General features: G+C 41.8%; 1 protein-coding gene across 1 annotated transcript in view; it reads left to right on the forward strand.

Annotated features, from left to right (window-relative positions):
- The first annotated feature begins 3924 nt into the window (after positions 1 to 3924).
- The window catches only part of LOC137427701 (solute carrier organic anion transporter family member 1C1-like), a 37555-nt gene continuing 15125 nt past the window's right edge, over positions 3925 to 26354 (forward strand). Inside the window, exons 1-11 of the mRNA XM_078777876.1 lie at positions 3925 to 4072; positions 4174 to 4246; positions 7724 to 7865; positions 9030 to 9162; positions 11668 to 11765; positions 12077 to 12232; positions 12872 to 12970; positions 16833 to 17066; positions 19277 to 19441; positions 22597 to 22792; positions 25456 to 25615. Coding sequence (XP_078634002.1) covers positions 4193 to 4246; positions 7724 to 7865; positions 9030 to 9162; positions 11668 to 11765; positions 12077 to 12232; positions 12872 to 12970; positions 16833 to 17066; positions 19277 to 19441; positions 22597 to 22792; positions 25456 to 25615 — 1437 coding nt within the window. The 5' untranslated portion in view covers positions 3925 to 4072; positions 4174 to 4192. The remainder of the gene's footprint in view (positions 4073 to 4173; positions 4247 to 7723; positions 7866 to 9029; positions 9163 to 11667; positions 11766 to 12076; positions 12233 to 12871; positions 12971 to 16832; positions 17067 to 19276; positions 19442 to 22596; positions 22793 to 25455; positions 25616 to 26354) is intronic.

The following is a 26354-nucleotide window of genomic DNA, read 5'->3' on the forward strand; positions in this document are numbered from 1 at the left end:
TTTGTCTATGGAGATTGCATGGCTGTGTTTGATTATATATACCTGTCAGCAATGGGTGTGGCTGAAATAGCCAAATCCACTAATAAGAATGGGTGTCTGCATACGTTTGGTCAAGTAGTATATGAAGGGAATTTAACATTTTTGTTGGGAACAAAGCAAAATATGTTCACTGTATGAAATTGACAAATAGAAACTTCAGTTCAACAGCTTTTCAGAACATACATTGCAATAAATGAAGTTCTGTGTCTTAATTCCTTCATAGCTTGTACTCCAACTAAGGTTTACAGGTAAATGTGGGACTTGACACAAGTTGAAGTAATACTACGGTGACTTGATACTTTACTTGAGACTTGCCATCAAAGAATTGAGACTTTACTTGAGACTTGCCCTCAAATAATTGAGACTTTTCTTGAGACTTGCCCTCAAAGAATTGAGACTTTTCTTGAGACTTGCCCTCAAAGAATTGAGACTGGCCCTCAAAGAATTGAGACTTGCCCTCAAAGAATTGAGACCTTACTTGAGACTTGCCCTCAAAGAATTGAGACTTGCCCTCAAAGAATTGAAACTTGCCCTCAAAGAATTGAGACTTGCCCTCAAATAATTGAGACTTGCCCTCAAAGAATTGAGACTTGCCCTCAAAGAATTGAGACTTGCCCTCAAAGAATTGAGTCTTGCCCTCAAATAATTGAGACTTGCCCTCAAATAATTGAGACTTGCCCTCAAAGAATTGAGACCTTACTTGAGACTTGCACTCAAAGAATTGAGACTTGACTTGGCTTCAAAGAATTGAGACTTGACTTGGCTTCAAAGAATTGAGACTTGCCCTCAAATAATTTAGACTTGCCCTCAAAGAATTGAGACGCCCTCAGAGAATTGAGACCTCACTTGAGACTTGCACTCAAAGATTGAGAACACGTAGGCATGACAACTGATGTCTCGGACTGATTCTTTTCCAGCGAGACGTGTAGACTTTCCCTCAAAGAATTGAGACTTGACTTGGCTTCAAAGAATTGAGACTTGCCCTCAAATAATTGAGACTTGTCCTCAAAGAATTGAGACTTGTCCTCAAATAATTGAGACTTGTCCTCAAAGAATTGAGACTTGCCCTCAAAGAATTGAGACTTGCCCTCAAATAATTGAGACTTGCCCTCAAATAATTGAGACTTGCCCTCAAATAATTGAGACTTGCCCTCAAATAATTGAGACTTGCCCTGAAAGAATTGAGACTTGCCCTGAAAGAATTGAGACTTGCCCTGAAAGAATTGAGACTTACCCTCAAAGAATTGAGACTCGCCCTCAAAGAATTGATACCTTGTTTGAGACATGCACTCAAAGAATTGAGACTTGAATTGGCTTCAAAGAATTTAGACTTGCCCTCAAATAATTTAGACTTGCCCTCAGAGGAATGAGACTTGGCCTGAAAGACTTGAGACTTGACTTGGCTTCAAAGAATTGAGACTTGACCTCAAGGAATTGAGACTTGCACTCAAAGAATTTAGACTTGCCCTCAAAGAATTGAGTCTTGCCCTCAAATAATTGAGACTTGCCCTCAAAGAATTTAGTCTTGCCCTCAAATAATTGAGACTTGCCCTCAAATAATTGAGACTTGCCCTCAAAGAATTGAGACCTTACTTGAGACTTGCACTCAAAGAATTGAGACCTTACTTGAGACTTGCACTCAAAGAATTGAGACTTGACTTGGCTTCAAAGAATTGAGACTTGACCTGGCTTCAAAGAATTGAGACTTGCCCTCAAATAATTTAGTCTTGCCCTCAAAGAATTGAGATGCCCTCAGAGAATTGAGACCTTACTTGAGACTTGCACTCAAAGATTGAGAACACGTAGGCATGACAACTGATGTCTTCGACTGATTCTTTTCCAGCGAGACCTATAGACTTTCCCTCAAAGAATTGAGACTTGACTTGGCTTCAAAGAATTGAGACTTGTCCTCAAATAATTGAGACTTGTCCTCAAATAATTGAGACTTGTCCTCAAATAATTGAGACTTGCCCTCAAAGAATTGAGACTTGCCCTCAAAGAATTTAGACTTGCCCTCAAAGAATTGAGACTTGCCCTCAAATAATTGAGACTTGCCCTCAAATAATTGAGACTTGCCCTGAAAGAATTTAGACTTGCCCTCAAAGAATTGAGACTTACCCTCAAAGAATTGAGACTTGCCCTCAAAGAATTGAGACTTGCCCTCAAAGAATTGATACCTTGTTTGAGACATGCACTCAAAGAATTGAGACTTGAATTGGCTTCAAAGAATTGAGACTTGCCCTCAAATAATTTAGACTTGCCCTCAGAGGAATGAGACTTGGCCTGAAAGACTTGAGACTTGACTTGGCTTCAAAGAATTGAGACTTGACCTCAAGGAATTGAGACTTGCACTCAAATATTTGAGACTTGCCCTCAAATAATTGAGACTTGCCCTGAAAGAATTGAGACTTGCCCTCAAATAATTGAGACTTGGCCTCAAAGAATTGAGACTTGCCCTCAAAGAATTGAGACTTGCCCTCAAAGAATTGAGACTTGCCCTCAAAGAATTGAGACTTGCCCTCAAAGAATTGAGACTTGCCCTCAAGAATTGAGACTTGCCCTCAAATAATTGAGACTTGCCCTGAAAGAATTGAGACTTGCCCTCAAAGAATTGAGACTTGGCCTCAAAGAATTGAGACTTGCCCTCAAAGAATTGAGACTTGCCCTCAAAGAATTGAGACTTGCCCTCAAAGAATTGAGACTTGCCCTCAAAGAATTGAGACTTGCCCTCAAAGAATTGAGACTTGCCCTCAAAGAATTGAGACTTGCCCTCAAAGAATTGAGACTTGCCCTCAAAGAATTGAGACTTGCCCTCAAGAATTGAGACTTGCCCTCAAATAATTGAGACTTGCCCTCAAATAATTGAGACTTGCCCTCAAATAATTGAGACTTGCCCTCAAATAATTTAGACTTTCTCAAATAATTGAGACTTGCCCTCAAATAATTGAGACTTGCCCTCAAATAATTGAGACCTTGTTTGAGACTTGCACTCAAAGAATTGAGACTTGACTTGGCTTCAAAGAATTGAGATTTGCCCTCAAAGAATTTAGACTTGCCCTCAAAGAATTGAGACTTGCCCTCAAGAATTGAGACTTGCCCTCAAATAATTGAGACTTGCCCTCAAATAATTGAGACTTGCCCTCAAATAATTGAGACTTGCCCTCAAATAATTGAGACCTTGTTTGAGACTTGCACTCAAAGAATTGAGACTTGACTTGGCTTCAAAGAATTGAGACTTGCCCTCAAAGAATTGAGACTTGCCCTCAAGAATTGAGACTTGCCCTCAAATAATTGAGACTTGCCCTCAAATAATTGAGACTTGCCCTCAAATAATTGAGACTTGCCCTCAAATAATTGAGACTTGCCCTCAAATAATTGAGACTTGCCCTCAAATAATTGAGACTTGCCCTCAAATAATTGAGACTTACCCTCAAATAATTGAGACTTACCCTCAAATAATTGAGACTTGCCCTCAAATAATTGAGACTTACCCTCAAATAATTGAGACCTTGTTTGAGACTTGCACTCAAAGAATTGAGACTTGACTTGGCTTCAAAGAATTGAGACTTGCCCTCAAATAATTGAGACTTGCCCTCAAAGAATTGAGACTTGCCCTCAAAGAATTGAGACTTGCCCTCAAAGAATTGAGACTTGCCCTCAATGAATTGAGACTTGCCCTCAAATAATTGAGACTTGCCCTCAAAGAATTGAGACTTGCCCTCAAATAATTGAGACTTGCCCTCAAATAATTAAGACTTGCCCTCAAATAATTGAGACTTGGTACAAGTGATTTGTTGACATCTCTGCGAAACGATGGGTATCTATATCAGCATGTGGGGTCAACAAACAGGGTGTAGATGATTAATGACCCGGGAGGCATTCTTTGGAAAACAAAAGCCACTACGCAGACAAGAACAGCAAATAATGCTGGATCAGGCGACTACGCTGGAATTTTTATCCTTCAATAACGCCGATTAACTTCATGTTTGCTGTTAATTATAGGAGTCTGTAATCGAGAAGAAAGTCTCACAAAGTACAAGAGAAAATCCCAAGACTGTGTGTAGGCTTCGTTACTCTGTTCTCTCTGGTATCGCCTTCACCTTGTGTACATTTGTATTTTTTATTCTTTTCCAGCGAGACGGATTGTTTCAACATGAAGAAAGAAGCTTCACTCAAGAGCAAGCAACCATGCTTTGCTAAACTCAAGGTAAGAACTTGATTCAACGATGATATACTAATAATACTCAATTAATCATTTGTACCAGATTTAGTGAGTGGTGTAATGGTTCGAGTTAGAGCGTCCGCTCTTGAGCGTGGGAGGCCTAGTTGGTGGTTTGAACCGCGGCATACCAAATACTTTAAAAATGGTACCTGCTGCTTCATTTTAAAGGATATAGAGCTTGGACAATCTGTTAGCATCAATGGGGAAGAGGAAATCCCTTATGAAATGCCCTACTGAGTGTAGTGAGAAAGGCGGCACCATTGTTGTGACGTTGCCAGTACCCATAGTGCTTTGGGAAGTGACGTCACTTCCCCCAAGCTCAGTGGCTGTGTTTATCTCGTCTCGTGTATTCGCCTGTACGTCCATATGTGTGTGAATAGAAAACATGATCGCTAACTTAATAGTCCTTCAACCATGATCTTTTCCACCCTCATGAAACTCTTCCCAATTCCACCTCTCTCGGGGTTTTCAGTTTCCCCTTACATTTCCTCGAGTGGGAGTTTGCGGCTCTATCCACCCTGTTTATCGCCTGTGTCCTCCCCTTGTTCTCCTTCTTTTTCCCCATGTCCCTTATCCATACAAGTCTCTCTCTCTCTCTATGTTCTCCCGCAACCAAAAAATCTAAAATAAAAAAAATACCCAGGGCTATCTGGCCAATCTCAAGCTGCTGACACCAGTTGGTGTTGAATGTTTTTTTAAATCGGGTTCTTAAATCTCAGTCCGAGACACCAGTTGTCATGCCTGCGTGTTCGGAGATGCTTGTCCCACATCTAAAAAATATGGGAAAAAGTTGCTGTCAGCACCAAACACAAAATGCTACTTGATATGGACAACCATGATTCACTCCCCCTGCCACTTCCTACTTGCCCCCTCTTCGCCAAACGTCCTTTGCATTTAAAAGACACAACCCCAAAAACTGTTCTGATTTGTCTAATCGAATGTTTATTGCAAATGACTTGTTTTTTTTGGAGAAATTCCTATAAACCATTATTTTGAAATGTGTTTTGAAGATCAACGTTAATGCTGTATTTCAATGCTCATCGATGACTATGTTGTTACAGTTGCCAGATTTGGACCAGTTTCCTGATTCAAATCCTGACAAACCAATGTTAAGGCGGTCACGTTGGCTAAACAGCCGAAACGATTCAGGCCGGATAAAGGGCCTATTCGCTCCTATACCGAGCCCAATTTGGAACGTGCACATCCATTCGTGCAGTGCGCCTGGCACCTCTCCTTGCTGGGATGATTGGATCTAGACCAAATGGAGTTCTGAGTGGTGCTTTCACCGGCAAGGTGGTGAACTTTATCAACTAGAGTTAAGCACATAAAACCAGAATATTCTCTAAAATGATCCAAAACAAACCCGGCTGTGTGACTGAGTGATCGTATTGGTCTGAATACTTTAGGGAGACCCAGTGAGTTCAATAATGTGTATTTAAAATGGGAAGGGGGAAGAACAGGAAGACAATCAGCGACCCCAATTGGCTTTATTTTCTCGCTGGTGTAAGTAAACAGTGTGAGGTCCAAACTGACCAGGTTCAGACCGTTGACCTTATGAGCGGTCTATTTGCTTGTGATAGAGACAGCTGCACCAGTGATGACTTGGAATTTGATAGGAGTATTGTAAACCTCCACATTTACTGTTTAGGTTGAGGTTTTGGAGTTCCAACTGAATAAAGACCCAACATTGGTTGAACGTCTTGACCTCGGTCGTCATTCATGACGTATGGTGGGTGATGTCGCTCGACAGACGCATTTCAGATTTCCCACCTTCCAACAATTCAAACACACACCATCCTTATGGGAACAAGCACGATGGAAGTGTCGACCTCCGCACCCCCCACAGGCCTGAGCAGGCACCTCATCACCTGACTGGAAGTGTTGTGGCTGCACTCCGTGGTATTCCCTAGCATGTTGTTTCTTAGCGAAGGTTGTTTTCGGAGTCTGAGGTGAACCAAATACCTTGTTAATTCCCGTGTCGATTTCCATGGACTGACCGGTGATGGCCCGCACATTTTTGAGGGACTGTCCGACAGCCAATGCAGTTTCAACTGCTTTGCCGAATCAAAAATGTCCTCAAACTTGATGCAAAGTATCGCAGAAACCATCTCCTGTTTTTGTAGACTGGCAATAATAAATATATCATTGAGCCTGGCTTGATACTCATCTGGTGTGAATTTGCAGGAAGTAGACGGAGGCTTCCGTCTTGCCATGAAATCAGCTACTTCTTCTGAGTTCCTCGTCAAATTATTGAATTCTACCTCCCTAGTTGCGGTGATTTTTCAGGCTTATGTTCCATTATGTTCTGGATAAAAGATTGTAATGTCAAAACGTCGTCTTTCTACTTGTTGGGGGTGACCAGGTCACACAAACGTCGATAGTTGTCCTCTGACAGCGAAGAAAGAAGAATGGCATTCTTTGTGAATGATTTGTCCATGCCGCCATCTTTGATGAAATAGATCTCTAATTGTTTAGCGAAAAGCTCAAAATTATCGCCACTGAATGCGGACGCTTTACCGAGAATACCGACTCTATTGTTGGCCATCCTTGTTGCCAACTACGGTATTCACCGACAATACGAGTAACAAGAAACGAGGCCAGAGGCAAGTGCATACCTCTTTATTTCAAGTGGTTCCAATCACAACCCGCTCATCAGATGATTCTCAAGCACGTATTAAAAACTTGGTACTGCTTGAGCAGCACAGGGGGCATTTCCTGGAGCGTCACAGTGTAGCAATTGGGGGAGGAGGGTGTCAGGGCCACAGCCACGTGGCACCATCTTTATCTTCATGGGGGCAGCCATCTTGGATTTCCCTTCACCACGACAGGTGGTGGCAATTTGTAAGGACCTTACTTTCAGTTGAATTGTCGGATGCCACTGATTGAAATAAATAAATAAAAACCTGGCCCGGCATTTTGGCGGGAGTCTTAGGGGCCTGCCCCGTCCAGTTTCGATCCAGTTCCTGCCCAGTTTCGGACTTTACATTTACATAAACAATCCATGACAAATCATTAATCAAATTAAATAAAATGAGAGTTGTATCAGTATGAGTATCGGTCATACCTCGTATTGAGAACCCCCTTTGTGGGGTCGAGATCTTAGTCGCGGTTTAGTGACGTGTTCTGATCTGCGTATTTACATGGTGGACGCGCATTTGTTTGGGGAAGAGTAAAACGTCGAGACTGTTTATTTTATTTGAATCCAGCTCAACATTGCTCATTGAAGAAGATCATTGTGGTCACTTCCTCTTAAATTAAATAAATGAATACTTGGACCCCTTACCCCATACAGTGTTCATGCTACCACAGGCCTGTTTACCACAATTACTTTAAAGCCTATTTCAATGCTGCAACATCCTTCATGGGAAGTAGGTTATGACTTGGAGAAGCACATGGCACGGAATATTGATATTATCGTTACACGAGAGGTTTCTCACCTATTTCCTCTGCCTGTCGTTCCAGGTATTTCTGGTGATGTTGTCACTGTTGTTCTTTGGGAAGTCATTTGCCGGTAGCTACATGAAGAGCACCATCACGTCCATTGAACGTCGCTTTGACTTGCCGAGCGCCGTTGTGGGCATTGTTGATGGCAGCTTTGAAATTGGTGTGTTCTTTGTTACCCGCACACCCACATTGAACAACCTACAGGAGGTAGAAATGATCATTAATTAATATGAGACTGTGTCTGCCTGGAAAAGCGAATATTGGGTCAATAGCAGAAGTACAGAGGATGTACAGATGAGCAGACAGCTTTTTAAGGCCCAACCAGCCTCAGATTGTATTTGGGTTCCATCGACCCGTCTGTCCGTCCTTCCGTCCATCCGCCTCTACTCAAAAACGACTGAATGTATTTCTATCATATTCACATTATTCGGCACATTTATAGGAGAGAATAGTACAGGATTGTAAAGCTTTCGGAAACAGTCATCTCCACTACCAATTATTTATTTATTTATCTACAATTTACCATTTCCACTTCCAATTATTTATTTACTTATCTACACTTTACCATCTCCACTACCAGTTATTTATTTACTTATCTACACTTTACCATCTCCACTACCAATTATTTATTTGTTTATCTACAATTTACCATTTCCACTTCCATTTATTTATTTGTTTATCTGCACTTTACCATTTACACTTCCAATTATTTATTTACTTATCTACACTTTACCATCTCCACTACCAGTTAGTTATTTATTTATTTATATGCACTTACCATTTCCACTTCCAATTATTTATTTATTTAGCCACACTTTACCATCTCCACTACCTACATTCCAACTTGAATTATTTATTTATTTATATACATTTTAACTTTCTGCTACCCACATTCAACTTGAATTATTCATTTATTTATATCCCTTTTAACTTTATGCTACCTACATTCCAACTCGAATTATTTCTTTCTATGCACTGACAGCACCCTGCAACATAGTGGAGACCTCTTCAGAATTGGTTCTCAGCTGTAGGATCATTCACGACTCATCTTCGTTGCTCTGATATGGTTCCATGAGGAAGATAGGTCTAACAAAAAGCATGATTTGTACCAAGTAATAATGGTTGTTCTATGTAGAAGCATGATTTTAAATACTTGGGAACCTCTCACAATATCAACACTTTCTCAGCCTCGGGTGAACACTTTTGTCTGAATCAAAGCTGAAAATGTTTCCTGTATTTGGACATCGATTCTGAACTGTTTCATGATGCAAAATTATTTTGTGTTTGTTTTTCCCCTTTCCTCTTCCTCATCCTACTCCTCGAGGTAATCTTTTGGTAATGGCCTTTGTGAGCTACATTGGCGCAAAATTCCATCGACCCCGGGTTATTGCCATCGGAGCCACCATCATGTCCATCGGGACATTGCTGATCCCTCTGCCTCACTTCCTCATGGACAGGTAGTATTAAGGACTGGTTAAGAATTTCACAGATTGTCAATTATTTTTAATGATATTAAAATATCGAATTATTTAATTAATTATGATGAATTAATTAATTATTAATGATTACCTCAATTATCCTAGGTTGCATACATATATATGGTGAATAATGGGTTAAGAATAATGGGATTTAATTTCCCATTGCAATGCCATAATAATTAATTAATCTTACCATAACAATATCTGAGGTTGAAAATGATAGTTGTACAAATCGTTCTAAAATATGCCACGGAAAGTGCAGTAAGTGATAACTGCATTTAAGAGTAAGTGATACCAGGTTAACCTCCATCCCAGGGACGGCACACACATTGATGAATCACCCAGCCTGTGAAACACCAGGATGAGAGTTTATAGCTGGATCGGGATTCAAACCCAGGCGAGACAGCGCATGTTGAGTGTGATGAGGACATTGCACAATTCACAAGAATTGGATTTGAACTTTCTATTATTTTTTTGTTAATAGAAATAGACATATTTTGACAATTGAATGTGGCATTTGACATTTCATTTACATGTGACATGTGTGTGACATTTGACATATTTTTGTCTGTGGGGCCTTGAATAGAAAGGTGAGTTTCTTTCTAAATCATGTCCAATCTGTTGAATTGGCCACAGGTGGACTCCAATCAAGTTGTACAGACATCTCATCTCAAGGATGATCAAAGGAAATTTGGATGCATCTGAGCTCAATCAAGGGGTGTGAATACTTTCTAAGGGCATTGTATTTGGAACTATCTGACACAGTGTAGAGTCATCTCCAAAGTGATGCAGTGGATTTCCCATGATGAGGTAATGTCATGAACTATATGAAGAACAAGGCTTGCTTTGAGATGTTTAGGTCTTGAGTTTGAGCCCCTGTCATGGCGTTGAATTAACAGCAGGTGGGTTGACTCAGCCTGTCATTCTTCTGTAGACAGAATAATGAATACCAGCTTACTGGTGATGGGGGACATTGCTGCACCCCCAGAAGATGATGCAGCCAAGCAGCCACAAGCTGCACACGAACCACCACCATATCAAGAACAGGATTGGTGCCAGAAGCAAACACACATCTGATGGCCACTCGACGAGGGAACAATGAATAACATTAGCAGACAGTTTGGAAATCAGTGTGGGCTGCCAGACAGAATTAAAAGTTTGCGATATGTCGATGATATGGCCCTGACCTCTTGGTTGAGATCCAGGACATTCATCCATTGCTGACGTAGTAGAAGCAGCAGCCCCGAGGTGGAATAACCTGGACAGAAGCCAAACTGACGGTCAGCCATCAGATAATTAGATAAAAGATGAGTCTCTGACAACGATCTATTGCATCCTTTTGTGCAGGACAGGATAGGGTGACATTTCTGTGCCTGCTTGTCAGTGTGGGCCAAAACTGGCATAATTTTTGACAGGGGTAGACATCTTGAATGTCCTTTAACCCTTAGATGCAGGCATCAAAAATCCTACATAAACGCAGCCATTTGTCCTCGGAGGCCCAACGGATGTATTCGTGTATGTTTTTTTGTTTGTTTTTTCATATATTTTTTTCTTTCATATCCTTTTTCAATCCAAGTTGATGTTCATGGATGTGTATTTGCTCAGAAAATATGAATCATTGATCCTATTAGTTGTAAGAATCCCATACAAGTAATGAATCCTTTTTTTTTTTTGCAAAAAAGTTTTTTTGTTCTTGGTTTTTCAACTTTTTTTTCTCTAAAAAGTTGAGGCTCATGGAGGAGTATTTGCTCAAAAAATATGATTCGCTGATCCTTTTATTTAGAATGTATATGTCCACAACTGTCAAAAATCCTACACCTATGCAGCTATTTGGCCTCGGAGGCCCCACGAATGTATTCGTGTAAAGTTTTTTAATTTTCATATTTTTGTCACTGAATTATTCGTAACCAAGTTATAGGAGCATATAATGAGGCTCATATCAAGAAAATAATGCTATAACATAGTAGTACAACAACATTTATGCGGGGCCTCGAAGGCCCCAGGCCTGCATTCGTGTCAGATTTTCGGGTTATAAGTGAAGAATGAAGATTTTCCCACTCGCCTGAATGATTTTTTTTTTAATGTCACTGAATTTTGTGTAACAACATGAAAGTCGGTGAAAATAAGGCTCATTGCCCAAAAAAATTGTACAGCATAGTTTTTGCAACAACAAAAAAACCTTGTGGGCCTCCGATGCCCAATCACTGCGCCCAAGGGTGAAACGTAGTTAATCTAATTCTAAAGGTACATCTCGGAGCTTCATTAGAATCAGATCCATCTTATTATGTGAGGAGTCTATATGAAGTAGATTTTGGATACAACAGCTGCTGATAATGGTGTTTTCTAGGCCATTAAGGCCTGAGTGCCTAATAATGTAATTATTCGGATAAAATGATATAATTTATACAAATAACAAAATACAAGTTGTTTGAACGTGTCCATTTATTCCCATCTACCCATATTGTACTTTGTTGTGTTGTGTAGGTACTCGTACCAATCAATCGCACTTAGTGTGGACAACGCAAGCAGTACTTTATGTGAAAGGAACAGAGAACTACTGCCCAACACATCCCACAAAGATGGTATGGAAACCATTAAGGGGGAAAACTGAATACTTTTTGGGTTGTTTCAAATCCTACAACGACTTTTAACTCGGACTGGGATCAGAATTGAAAGTGTGTGTGTGTGTGTGTGTGTGTGTGTGTGTGTGTGTGTGTGTGTGTGTGTGTGTGTGTGTGTGTGTGTGTGTGTGTGTGTGTGTGTGTGTGTGTGTGTGTGTGTGTGTGTAATTTCCTCACGTAAGGAAGTAGCACGTACCATTTTAAAAGTGTAACTCTCATGATGCACTCCAAACACTGATGTGTCTCAATGTTCCTCCATCCATGGCGTGCAGACCTATTTAACTGCCAACATGAGGTTCGCTCCAAGATGTGGCTCCTAGTTTTACTTGGGAACATTCTGCGAGGAATTGGAGAGACCCCAATCGTACCATTGGGTCTCTCGTACTTGGATGACTTTTCTCGACCTGAAAACAGTGCGCTGTATGTGGGTGAGTTTATTACGATTTTTCCTTGTATATCAACACAAGTATGTGAGGGGAGCAGGAATTGGGAATTTGGTGATGTGCCACTGATGCAATGCCCTCCATTTTACCAGTGCAAATAAATTCAGAGCAATCACGTGCACAGGTTTGAACGAGTATTCACCTGTGAGTAGAAACACCAATGGTGCAGATTTTGTATATACCTGTTTTGGGGCTGCAGAAGTCCCAAAATACTGAAATGAAGTCCCACTGGTGTTGGATTCCAATCCTACAGACTTCCAATGCCAAACTCCTGACACGAGTGTAACAAAGTGAAACTTGGTGGAGGGTCCGATCCCCACTCCTGACTGTAACATACACAATGTCGAGCCCTACTAGACTCTAACCTAGTGATGCTGTAGTTTAACTCTCTGCAAGATGGCCTGAGCATGGAAGCTTGAATATAAACGAGAGCTTGCATGTGAGAAGCTTTTAGGACTTTGTTTGCAGGTGCGCGTATGCTTCCTTTGGTTGATCACATCTAAAAAAAACTGTTCACCATTATTATTTGTAACAGGGTTATTATATCCTATAGCTGACAAAATGTTGATGTTATATACTGTTTATAGTTGTACATAACCATTTCTATCATCTATTTATGCTCAGGTTACGTTTTCACCATCTCCATCATTGGACCAATCTTCGGTTTCCTCTTGGGTTCCTTCACTACCAAACTCTTTGTAGACATCGGATTTGTATCACAGAGTAAGTCTTCAATTTCATTGACACACATATATATATATATATATATATACATACACTGTATATGTGTATATATGAAAAACAAGGAACCACTCACATCTCTCATGTGAATGGAGGGAATAACCAATCAGCTCTCACCTAATCAATTACCCCAGGTGGCTAGGATTAAATAAATAAAGATAAATCGACTCCTCGCATTCTCTTCCAGTCAAAGAGATTTAACATAAAGCAACCATGAAAACCAACCAACCATGCAACCAAAAATGGCCTCTAAAGGTGGTTTTTAACCATGAAAGGCTACCCAAGGTAAGCCCTTTGCTGTTTCAAACTCTCCCAGAGTCCCTCCACAGCTGTAATGACATTTACACACAGTACACACAAGAGAAACCAAATGCTACACACACCCTCAGTCGCCGGACCAGTTTTATCGCTTATTGGTGAATCATCAGCGACAGCGTAGACAGAAACACGTACCATCAAGGCTCCCAAGTATGTACCACCTGCATGCGTGGAGCAGTCAACCTACAAATGAAAAACAAAGACCCACCCACGTCTCTCACATGCGAATCTCTGTGGACATATATATATATATATATATATATATATATATATATATATATATATATATATATATATATGTATATATATATGTATATATATGTATATATATATATATATATATATATATATATATATATATATATATATATATATATATATATATATATATATACATATATAATGGCGAATGCCAAACTATGCACCAATAAATGTGGGTAATGTTTCTATACGAGTTCAATGGCGGAACTGCAAATGACGAATCCGCAAATGTCACAGGTGGAAACCTTCACGTCATTTTCCGATTCTTCCAAACTCAATGTCTCTAGATTTTCATTCCAAACAGCATCATTCTCATCACAAATTAATACCAATAGCAATGATAACCACCCTATGGGCGGGGCTTCAATTGGGAGGTCCAAATGAAAAGGCAAAATATCAGAAATTGAAGGCTTTTTTATTTTAAACGATTCATATATACATCCGTTAAATCAAATCACACGCAAATCATCAAAATCTAAACAGTATTTGTAGAATTTCAATAAAAGCCACATCACTGTTCATATCGGTAAATATTATTCCATCATGTTTGGAAAAACTGGAAAATTTGGAAATTGGAAAAAAAATTGGAAAAACAATATAGCCTATTTTACTCCAAGGGGTCCCAGGATTACGCACCCAAAATTTCGTTGCGATCGGTTCAGCCGTTTTTGCAGTACCTGGGAACAGACAGACAGACATTTGGTGAATTATAGTAAGATACCATTTATATAACAAAATACAATGTTACAAACACTCGTGAGGTAAGCAAATGTAAATGCCATTCTAACGTGATAATCAATACAGTCTAATCTACCGGCGAACAATGGCGGATATGTAACACTCCGTACGGGTACAAAGTCAAAATCACAATTGAATTTAGAAATTTATGAAACCTCCCACTCACCTTAGGATGGAGAAAAGCGGCGTCGTTCGGGTGAAAACTCAACATCATAATTGTATTTAGCTATTATCGAGCTCTTTCACGAGCCTCGATTCAGTATACAAAAAAAGAAAAAAGAAAAAAGAAAAAATAGTCGAATCGGTGAATGCTTCCACATGCAGTAAATAGCGAAACTGTGAATGCTGAACCCATGATTGTGTTTACATCTGGATCGGGAGCAATTTCGTATCCAGATGCACGGGTGGGAGCTCAAATCCAAAACAAAGCGGAAACCATATGAAAATGCTCCCTCTCCGCACCATGAAAAGAAAGATGTAGATAGGCCATAACACCCAACAATGAATATTGTTGTGGTTTTATAACCCTCACTTGTAAATAACTCTTGTATATAAATTCTCATCATTAAAGGTTAAAGGTAGCACCCCTAGATAGGCCACAAGCAACACGTAGGCCACCAGTTATTTCATTATTATGTGTTTTAGATAAGGCCGTGTTTCCAAAAGTTGAATCTGCGTTGCATCAATTAAATAAGAGTAGGTCCCAATTCCGTCCATTTTGCGACCTCCCTCTCCTTGCGACGCCATTACGCGCCCCTACAGTCGGTGCCTCATAGCTCGCTCAAACGATGCCATAAGCCATGCGGTTAGGCCCGAGGAAAAAATGGGCGGAGCGCCAAGAAGAAGGTGTGGCCTGTCAACCAGCCGTCAGAGGCGTGGCCGGTAAGCCCTCACCAGCCAACCAGGGCTGAGGTAACATCGCTGGCAGGCGTGGCTTTGTGGAGCGCGGAGTGATCGCGTGGCACGTTATATAAGCGCGAACGCAAAGCCCTTTGACGGACTTGGTCGGGAGAGTGCATTGCAAAAGGACTTGGTCGGGAGAGTGCATTGCAAAGGGACTACTTGTCGGGAGCGCTGGTTGCTTCAAAAGACTGATACGGAGCGCACATTTGGGAGAGGACTGACTCGCTGGCGCTGGCAAGAGAACTTGGGAGAGGGGGCGTGTAGCGCGAACGTGCAAATATCACGTACAAAGGACACCAGCTTCCCCCCCCACTATGTATAAGGTCCGGTCACGTTCCAAGATACGCGGAGCTGCCTGCCGGGTTTCGCCGCTGGACTGGAGCCTCACCTGCAGCCTGGACCCCATCACCGGACCCTCTACCTGACCATCCACCAGCTACAATCCCCGTGTTAGTGTGTATGTTTGTCCTGGGGTAATAAGTTAAGACTGTTGTTAAGACTGCCCTGTGTGCTGCTTCTTCCGCTTCCTCTCTTGTACATCCCTTTCGTTTCCTCTTTCTTTCTGTATATTTGTGAATAAATTACCTTGTTCTTTCCTGGTTTCCTCTCCATCCGATCGCATCCGTCTTTTCTTCCATTGGGTAAATGTGGCACGATCGCAACCGCTAGAACCGGGTTTAGAGTCATTGTTAACGGCCCGAGTCGCGGCTCGCTTCGCTCGGCGTATCCACTAACACTGCGGCTCGGGTAGGAGGTTATCTCCTTGCTTCACGGTCGGTGTTGGTAATTAGGTAACAGGACCAAATTGACCAGCAACCCTAACTAATACCGATCGGAAGGAACGGGGTAACTTCAGGATCACGTCGGTCAGTCACAGACAAGGGGATTAACCCCCTCTTGGTAAGGGGAGAAGGCCGACGTTTGAGATCCGTAACGCAAAGCCACGCCTGCCAGCGATGTTACCTCAGCCCTGGTTGGCTGGTGAAGGCTTACCAGCCACGCCTTTGATGACTGGTTGACATGCCACACCTTCTTCTTGGCGCTCCGCCTCCTTTTTCCGGGCCTTACCACGTGTCTTATGGCGGCATTGAGCGAGCGCTAACAAAGGCGCGTAACAGAATTGGGAGGGGTCATGCGGCACCGACTGTAGGGGCGCGTAATGGCGTCGCTTGGAGAGGGGGGTCGCAAAATGGACGGAACGGGGCCTACTCTTATTTGATCGACGCAACGCAGATTCAACTATTGGAAACACGACCTTATCTAAAACACATACTAATGAAATAACTGAGTTCCTATGGTGGCCTACGTGTTGCTTGTGGACTAACTAGTGGTGCTACCTTTAACCTTTAATGTCATATTTACAAGTGATGTCATATTTACAAGTGTGGGTTCTAAAACCGCAACACTATGACCGCTGGTGCTAATAAAATCATATTTTCTAATTCTGTGGTCTCCCTCTCCGCACCATGAAAAAGAAGATGTAGATAGGCCATAACACCCAACAATGAATATAATATTAGCAAGATATTGATAGACAAGTTGCAAAACCTAGGATTATTGAGTTTCTGCAACGTTCTCTTCTCGAACACCCCCGTTTTATTGTGCTTTTACTCCCCCTTGACAGATGATGTGACCATTACACCAAAAGATAACCGTTGGGTTGGTGCCTGGTGGTTGGGTTTCCTGATTACTGGCGTCACCTCTCTCCTACTTGCTCTTCCCTTCTGGTTCTTCCCACGCTCCATCTCTGGTGAGGTTGAAGAATCCACAAAGATGGATGATCATGTGGAGACCAACATGAAGAACATGGAGGACGAAACTGAACCAATGAGCCGAAACCTTTCTGACCTTGCCAAAGGTTCATCGTGATGCTCTTCTTGTTCTGTGTTTAAATTGTTATTCTTTCTCCATGTGTGTGCATTGTTCGTTACCCTGCGCTCGCGAAGCGATAAGCAGGGTTGGTCATTCGGTTGCGTACGTGTGGCTGACGTGTGTACGTGTCTGCATTTCTTAAAATTCATTTTCTCTGCAAACGTTGGTCCCTTTGACACGAAATTTTGCCATAGGAGCACGTCCTCATGTATAATTTTTTTTATTCATAATTATGACGTCATAGGTCACGTGATATGGACGTCACACCTCTATCTCCCAAACCGCTCAATGGAAAAAATTGAAACATGGCTCATTGTTAAGTACTTCCAATGGGGAATAAGACATGTTGATGATGAAGTCATCCGTGCCTTCATTATGACGTCATAATTCGACAAGTACAACGCTTGATCTGATCCGTATGGAAAAATAATTCCTCTGCAACTGTTAATCTTATGAACACTAAATTTTCAGAATATGAGCGGCTCCTCCTGTGGAATTTTTTTCATGATAATTATGATGTCATAGGTCATGCGGTGCAGGTGCCATCTTGGAAAAATCGAAAAACGTTGCACCGCTGTATCTCCGAAACTGCTCCATGGAAAAAATTGAAACATGGCTCATTGCCAAGTACTCCCCTTGCGGAATAAGATATGTTTATGATGATGTCATAATGAAGGTACCGATGACTTCATAATTCGATAAGTACAACGCTTGATTTGATCATTATGAATATTTTTTTCTCTGCAATTCCTGGTCCGATTGACACGAAATTTACACCATAGGAGCACCTCCTCCTGTAGAATATTTTAATGATAATCATGACGTCATAAGTCATGTGTTACATCGCCATCTTGGAAACCCCCCAAAAAGTTGCTCCTCTATCTCCAAAACCGCTCTATGGAAAAAATTGAAACATGGCTCATTGTAAAGAACTCCATATGGGGAATAAGTGTTGTTAATGATGACTCATTGGTGCCAAAATTATGACGTCATAATTCGACAGGGCCAACGCTTAGTCTGATCAGTTTTAAATTTATTTAGCATGATATATGCAACAATTATATTAGAGAATATAAATTCATGATGTCATCGCTCACGTGATCTGGCAACCATATTGGATCAAAGAAAAAAAAAACGTTCAAAAACAAGAATTGGCTCGCACCAAGTTGACTGCGCAGGTTAAGTATTCTATGAATAAAATCTAGTTATATGTATGTGTTCACTCTCATGAATAAGTGTCATTCTTTCATGTGCATAGTTATTAGCCCCCGTTGGACTTGGTCCGAAACAGGGGATTATGGCTTTGGTCTCGCCATCGATCCGTCCATCCGTCCTCAACAATATCTTGGAGATGTACAGTGCATTCAGGAAGTATTCAGACCCCTTCACTATTTTCACATTTTGTTATGTTGCAGCCTTATGCTGAAATCGTTTAAATTCATTTTTTCCCTCATCAATCCACACTCAATACCCCATAATGACAAAGAGAAAACAGGATTTTAGAAAGTTTTGCAAATTTATTAAAAAGAAAAAACTGAAATATCACATTGACATAAGTATTCAGACCCTTTGCTATGCCACTTGAAATTTAGCTCAGGTGCCTCCCATTTCTCTTGATCATCTTTGAGATGATTCTACACCTTGATTTGAGTCCACCTGTGGTAAATTCAATTGATTGGACATGATTTGGAAAGGCACACACCTGTCTATATAAGGTCTCACAGCTGACAATGCATATCAGAGCAAAAACCAAGCCATTAGGTCGAAGGAACTGTCTGCAGAGCTCAGAGACAGGATTGTGTCGAGGCACAGATCTGGGGAAGCCTACAAAAATTTTTCTGATGAACAACTCTGAAACTCTGAAAAGAATTCTGAGCAACACAAAGATTAACCGATTCATTTTTGGTCACTCAAACGACAATGGTCTTGTGCGCACTTTGTGAATCATTTTTCTGACCATAACTCAAGTTACAAGTATCTTGATGTTGTCTCTTATGTACTTTTCTCTCTTTTCTCTCTTGTGCTTCATCTCTCATATGACCTTTAATTTTTCGCCTGACATTTAATTGAGATGAAAGCATCTAATGTGGGTCGAGGCATATCCATCGACATATTTGCATCAAATTATATTTTCTAGTTTTCTCTTGCCCACATTCATACCATTATTTTGTGTGTGCTCTTTGCCGTATTGCACAGAATTCCTGCAATCTCTGCGCACACTGTTCACCAACCCTGTGTACGTGGCAATGCTGACGGGAACCGTGTTCATGGTTAACGGCAACGTTGGTTCCTACACCTTCCGAGCAAAGTTCGTCGAGCAGCAGTTTGGGGAGAGTGCTTCGAAGGCAAACTTCCTTTTGGGTATTTTTTATTTTTTTTTATTTTTGTATACAGGGTCGAGGCTCGTGTAATAGCTAACACCAATCACACAAAAAAATAAACCGCCACACAAAACATACAATAAAGGGAGCGGGAGACAAGATGGAGAGAGAGAGGGAAGCACACAAGTACAACAGCAGAGAACAAGGACATCGGGAGATCTGTAGGAGGGAGAGGGCTTGGGGGGAGGAGGCATGGGAAGGGGGTGGGGGGTGGGATGTTTCTCAATAATGTGACACTCTATGAACTAAAAAGTAACCTTGTTGAATAAAATAGCCTTGTACTCACACAGGTACACATACTCACCTCTGAGGTGTCCTGCCTGGGTTTGAGTCTCGGCCCAGGTACAAACAGTCATCTTGGTGTCTCGCAGGCAGGGTGGTTCGTCGATATGTGTGCCATATTGTTTACCAGCATTAGTTGGTGGACGTTAAATAACCGCGGTGTCCTTCCCGAAGAGTAGGCGAACTATCGCCGGCACCCTGAACAAATTCAAATTCCTGCCCGAACCAGCAGATGGCGTTGCATGAGCGGCGTAGGTGCACCCTCAGCCAATTACGATGCTACTCGCAGCCTATGTCCTGCATACAAAAGAAGAAGAAGAAGAAGAAGAAGCATTCTGTCATAAGTTAATTTCTCTATCAATGAGTGGAGCTTCAATTTGGTGAGCGTAAACATTTTTTTTTTAAAGTTTTTTTTATTTTTTATTGTTGGCTGAATTGCCAAATGTCCCTGATTATATCTCGCTTTGATTTGCCATTTGTCAATGGAGGTCAACAGTTGAGTTTGTGGGTGACATCAGTAAGCTTCAAACAATCAGCTTTAAAGGGAATCCATCTTTTTCAGCAAAAGTCAATAAAAACCACTGATCAAGAATTACTTGTAATTTCAGACATGTCGAGCATCTTTGGGAGTCTATTCTACAGTTATGGTTATTTGAAAAATTTTAAATTTGGGAAGGACTTTCTATGCTTCAAAAACGAATTCTTCTTGTTTTACAAGTTCTAAGGCTAGTACTGGAGCTGTCACGCACACACACACACACACACACACACACACACACACTAATACATGGGACACATCATAGGGCTGTTAGGCGAGACAAACACTGCAGCCACTGAGCTTTGGGGAGGTGCCGTCACTTCCTGTGCCCCAGATGATACAATGAAAATGGCTGTGGCCTGACATAAGCAAACGGCACCAAAAATGGTGCAACTCAGACATGATGATCAAATTAAAACTGCAAAGCAACATTGTTTTTTACATTTTACATCACCAGGATATTAGTAGGCAATGTACAAACATATATAGGATTTGGGTTTTGAGGCTGGGTTCCCCGCATCATCAGAAGACAGGCTAAAACGGGACGCAAAACAAGCCGACCTATTTCAAAACCAACAAAGAAACTAACTCCACACAATACCCACCAGCAGTGGGCAAAAATGGCCAAATATATTGGACAGCTGACGAGCAAATAGTGCCCAGGTTACTGAATCTATCACAGGAAGACAGATGCTGACAAAGTTTTGTAACAGGGAAGCATATGCTGCAGATATTAGCTGATTGAAGAGAATGTAATATGTCGGATAAGCAAAGGGATCGTAGCAAACAGATCTTATATCTAGTTACCTCGTTCCGTCAAGTCATGTCCGACTTCCGGTGACATTCCTGATCAGATTTTTCCAAACATCCAAATCCTGCATTGCTTCCTGAAGCTCTAGCAGACACCTTGATTGCTTCCTTTACCCCATACATCCAGCACATACTAGTGTCAGGGATTTACCCCCCAGCACCCTCCCAGGGATGATAATTTGACCAAACTCATACAGTTACAGGATAATTTATTAAAGGTACCAGGGGATACACATGTACATGGGAGAGCTGCCGTATAAGCCAGGAACGGACCAGCTTCTCAATCAAAGCACATCAGGCCAGGGTTTTATACTGCACAGGAAATAATGAAAGGAAACTTCAAAGACGAGATGGAAAGCATAACAATTGGGGCTGTTTAGTAAAGGGAAAAGCTACCTTCTCGTCCACGCAGCTTTTGCCCAAGGTCGGAGCCTGAAAACCTGCAACAACAGGCCATGTTATTACAGGTGAGGGGTCGTTTCTGCGAGCTCTGTTCAATTCCCAGAATGCTCAAGGGCTGCACCGGCAACAGAGCCAAATGTATGAAATCCCCGACACTGGGATTCAACCGAAATCCACCACACTAGTTCTGCTTCTTCCTCTTCACTCAACCATTCCCAGCACACCTATCGGGGACGCCTCTTCTTGGTGGCTGTACCTCCCAATGCAAGTCGGTGGCCAAATCTTCCCCATTCTTCCCTTCTGGCCGGATTTGTCAGGGCGGCGTGGTCACTGTCGGAGTGCCGATTGGTCCCCATGGACCGGCCCTTTCCCTCTTGTCTCTCTGTCTCTCTCTCTCTCTCTCTCTCTCTTTCTCACTCTCTCTCTTTCTCTCTCTCTCTCTCTCTCTCTCTCGCTCTCTCTCTCTCTTTCTCTCTTTCTCTCTCTTTCTCACTCTCTCTCTCTCTCTCTCTCTCTCTCTCTCTCTCTCTCTCTCTCTCTCTCTCTCTAACTAACTCTCTAACTCTCTAACTCTCTAACTCTCTAACTCTGCCGTGGCCCTGACTTTGTGAAGGTGGGGGTACACCATCCTACATGTGGGGGATCTCTGGGTCGCTCCATGTGGGGTCGCTTTTAGGATATCCCCATACAGTTCGAGAGAACTGTATGGGGATATCCTAAAACAACAACAACAATTCCCAGCATGGCTGATTTCTCCAAACGATTCGTTTTCTGCACGCTTGATGTGTCCAAAGTATGACGGTTTCTGTCTGAGCATCAACGCTTCTAATGTACATGGTGATCCAATTTATTTAACCAACTGATGTTTCTTCTTCTTGAATTCCATGGGATTTTTAACATTAGTCTCCGAAACCACATTTCAAAAGTGTCAATCTTCATCATTTCTTTCTTCTTCACTGTCCATGACTCACATCCATAATGGGAATATCAGAACATTCACCGACCTCCTCTTAGTTTTTGTCACGTCTTTGTCTTTCCAGATATTTGTCAATCCTGACATTGCTGTTCTCCCCAACGCTGAACCGTACTTGTTTCATCCACAGGTGCTACGAGTATACCTGCCATAGCGCTGGGCATATTCCTCGGTGGACTACTGGTGAAATGCCTTAAACTCTCTCTTCCTGCTTGTGCAAGATTACTCTTCATCACATGCCTGATCGGCTGGCTGCTCGACTTGTGTCAGTTCTTCATTTTCTGTGAAAACATCCGGGTCCCTGGCCTAACCACGGCCTACAATGGGTGAGCAAGGAAACAATGAACTTCATAAAATTCAAATATAATTGTGACCCCTGCGGTTAGGACACTGGGGTTGTGGTTAAAGGGCAACTTTTTCAAAATGTTTTTTCTTAACTCCCTTTCTCCATTCAAGGAATCATTTGTGATCTGTCCATGCTTTCATTACTTGGCCAAAAAAAACAAACATTTTTTTGCAAGTATGTTGATCACTCCGATTTGTGTGTTTGTGTGTGTTTGTTTGTCTGCCCGCTCACTTATACTTGCCTGCAGGTCACAATTTTAAACCGATCTTCACGAAACTTCACCAAATGGTAGAGTTCGTGGTCCGACAAAATCGTATATATTTTTGAGGTCAAAAGGTCAACAGGCCAAAGGTCAACCACTTTTTAAAAAAACTTCTACAATCCTCAATTTTCATCCGATTGACTTGAAATTTGAATAGGATTTACATATCGACTAAATTAATTCAACCACCAACTATTTTCAGATCAGCATAGGCCAAAAGGTCAACATAGGCCAAAGGTCAACAATAATTTCAAATTTCTAAAATCCTTAATATTCATCCGATTCTCACTTGAAATTTGAATGGGATTTACATATCAGCTAACTCAATTCAACCACCAACTATTTTTGAGATCAGCATAGGCCAAAGGGTCAACATCGGCCAAAGGTCAACAACAATTTCGAATTTCTATAATCCTCAATTTTCATCCGATTCACTTGAAATTTAAATGGGATTTACGTATCAGCAAACTGAATTCAACCAACGACTATTTTTGAGATCACCATTGGCCAAAAGAGCAACATGGGTCAAAGGTCAACAACAATTTAAATTTTCTAAAATCCTCAATTTTCATCCGATTGACTTGAAATTTGAATTGGATTTTCATATCAGCTAACTGAATTCAACTACCAATTATTTGTGAGGTCAAAAGGATGCGCTACTGAGTGCCATTCTGCTTTGTTCTCTTTTGCCAAGTGTCGCTCTATCAGTGATTTTTCATTTTGTCTGTCTGTCCCCCAATTTAGACCTTAAGTCAGTCTATCAACCCCGCTGTACCGCTGTACCTCCACGAGCCCAGACTTGTTTATAAAAATGCAAGATGTTGTTTTTCTCTCATGTGAATTTGATTTCCTGGATTCTGGTGGTACTCTTGCACCTATATGTTCTGCTCTTGTGCTGGACAGGTTGAAGAACACTCTTGTGCGCCATGAACCCTAACCCTAACCCTAAAATAAAGTACAGAGCATCGTTTCTGCCAAAGCATTTCCTTGGGATAGAGGCCATGGGATCTTCACTGTCTACCAACTAGTGTTGGCATATGGGACTCCATGTAGAATTTCCATCCAAAGGAGGGCACGCACATTGATATGTCCCGCCATGCATGTGAAACATCAGGATGACAGTTGATAGCTAGGCCTAGACTTGAGCCAAGTCTAGACAGTTTAGAGACGAGCCTACACAGAGCTAGGCTATTCTGCCAACCCTGTCGAAAAACAGGGACACAACTTGACAGAGAGATTTGTGAAATTCCGGGCTGAGATGGGCTGGACACTTGGAAGAGAGAGGGAACAAGGTAGGAGGAAAAGAGGTGGACCACAGTTGAGATGGGAGTATTGTGTGTAAAGGGATATCAGTAAGGTGTGGGTGGATGGAGGGTGGATCGAGTTGGCTCTGGACAGAGGGGAGTGGAGGAGTATTGTAGTCAAGGTAGGGCAGAAGGTTGGTTTGGACTTATAAAGGGAAGAGTAGAGGATGTAGGCTGTAGTGGCACAGGAAATACGCTACTCAAATAGGTTGTTGGTTCACGAGTTATCAAACAGAGTGACCACTATATTCGTCATGGGTGTGTGTCTGTCTGTGTGTCTGTCTGTCTGTCCGCAGCATAACTACCCGATGATATTATCCGATCTTGATGAAACTTGGGTGGGAGGTTGATATCATGATCTAGTTGTGTCCTGCCTAGAGTGGGCGGAGCGACGCCCGAAAAAGATGTCTTTTTAGAGGGTAATCGAGGTCAGGCTACATCTTCTCCGAGGGAGTTGGTGGAATTTGACAGGGGTTTCGGTATTTGGTTAGGCCAATGTCATGTGTCTAGCCCCAGGGAGCTCGATTTTTCATTTCCACGTCAAGGTCACAAGGTCACGAAATTTAGAAAAGTCGATTTCTGATGGTTTTATTACATTGTTCGCTTCCTGATAGGGTGAAATGTCGTACATGATCTTATATTATCACATACATCATGAAATACAAGTTTTCCAACAAATTTCAGAATCTTCGACCTTTGACCTTTGAAGGTCACAAAGGTCAAATTTTCAAAGTTGTCGGAATCGAACCGAATTTTCGGTATTGTGTAGCTAACTAGTCTCATAACTGATTATACATTATTTTTCTATCTCATTTCAAGGTCAGTAACCTTCGTTTTGACATTTCTAGGCCTGGCCTGTCCGGGCCTGTTTCGGTTATAGTCCGTCCTTTGTCATTGAATACCGATCGCTCGTGAACCATCGTCGTCTCCTGACTTGTTCCTGTCTTTATCATTTTATATCTGTGTGAATGTGACCATCAGTAGTAATTCTATGAATTATGTATTTATTTGTACAAAAATGTAGCTTCAAGCAGATCTTTGTTGATCATCTCTCATTTTGCTTGACATCTACATCAGAACACTCGGCAATTCTTCGAACGGCATGATATCAAGCTGCAATGCCGACTGTGCGTGCGATTCCCAGGCGTGGGATCCAGTGTGTGGGCAAGATGGCCACACTTACCTGTCTCCCTGTTTGGGGGGATGCCAGAAGAAGACCGGAGAGGGAAAATCGATGGTAATTGTTTTTTTTTTTTACATTTGCCTTTGCCCAAGTTAGGGTTGTGTTCCATTACCATGCAGCTTGTAGAGCACTCACCTCGTGGCTCAAGCACTCAAGCAAACATTCCATTGAAATGGTTGATAACGGACGGCTGGCTTGGTAAGCGATAGCAATCTGTTTGTTATGGAACACCCCAGGATAAGCTCTTTGCGCGAGTTTGTATTCACGGCTGGCAGTGCCGGGTGATATTTGGGGGTTACCGTTATTCTAATCACATAAAATAATTAAATAATATATATAGTTGAAGGTACTGAAGCAAAGAAACATATATATATTGTTGCGGATCCGGGGTCTGTCGACATACTAAGGGGGGGTTTATGACCCAGTTTCCCCCTCAGACTCCGAGTCCACAGGCCACCACTAAACTCGTGGTCGACAGGTTGCGAAGCAGCTTCAATCGCCAGTCTCCCAGCCACACGCCGAAGGGTTGCTGGTCACTAAACCCAATTACCTTTGAGACGCACCGCCAGAAAGTCCGGGTGTTGAACCCTCTCGTTCCCACACCTTATGGTGTGCCGAGCGGATCGCACGATGTGGGTCGCGGCGTTATCTTCCGTGATTGATGGGCCTTATTGACTAGTCAAATTCGGTTTCGGATGATGCTCGGCCAATGAAGGAAAAGACGTTACAAACAGGTTTGAAAAGAACACAATGTACAGCCTTTTATTTACAAGGCACAGAAAAAGAGACGAGA

The sequence above is a fragment of the Myxine glutinosa genome, chromosome 5 (genome assembly GCF_964187855.1).
Source record: "Myxine glutinosa chromosome 5, kmMyxGlut1.1, whole genome shotgun sequence".
Classification (NCBI taxonomy): domain Eukaryota; kingdom Metazoa; phylum Chordata; class Myxini; order Myxiniformes; family Myxinidae; genus Myxine; species Myxine glutinosa.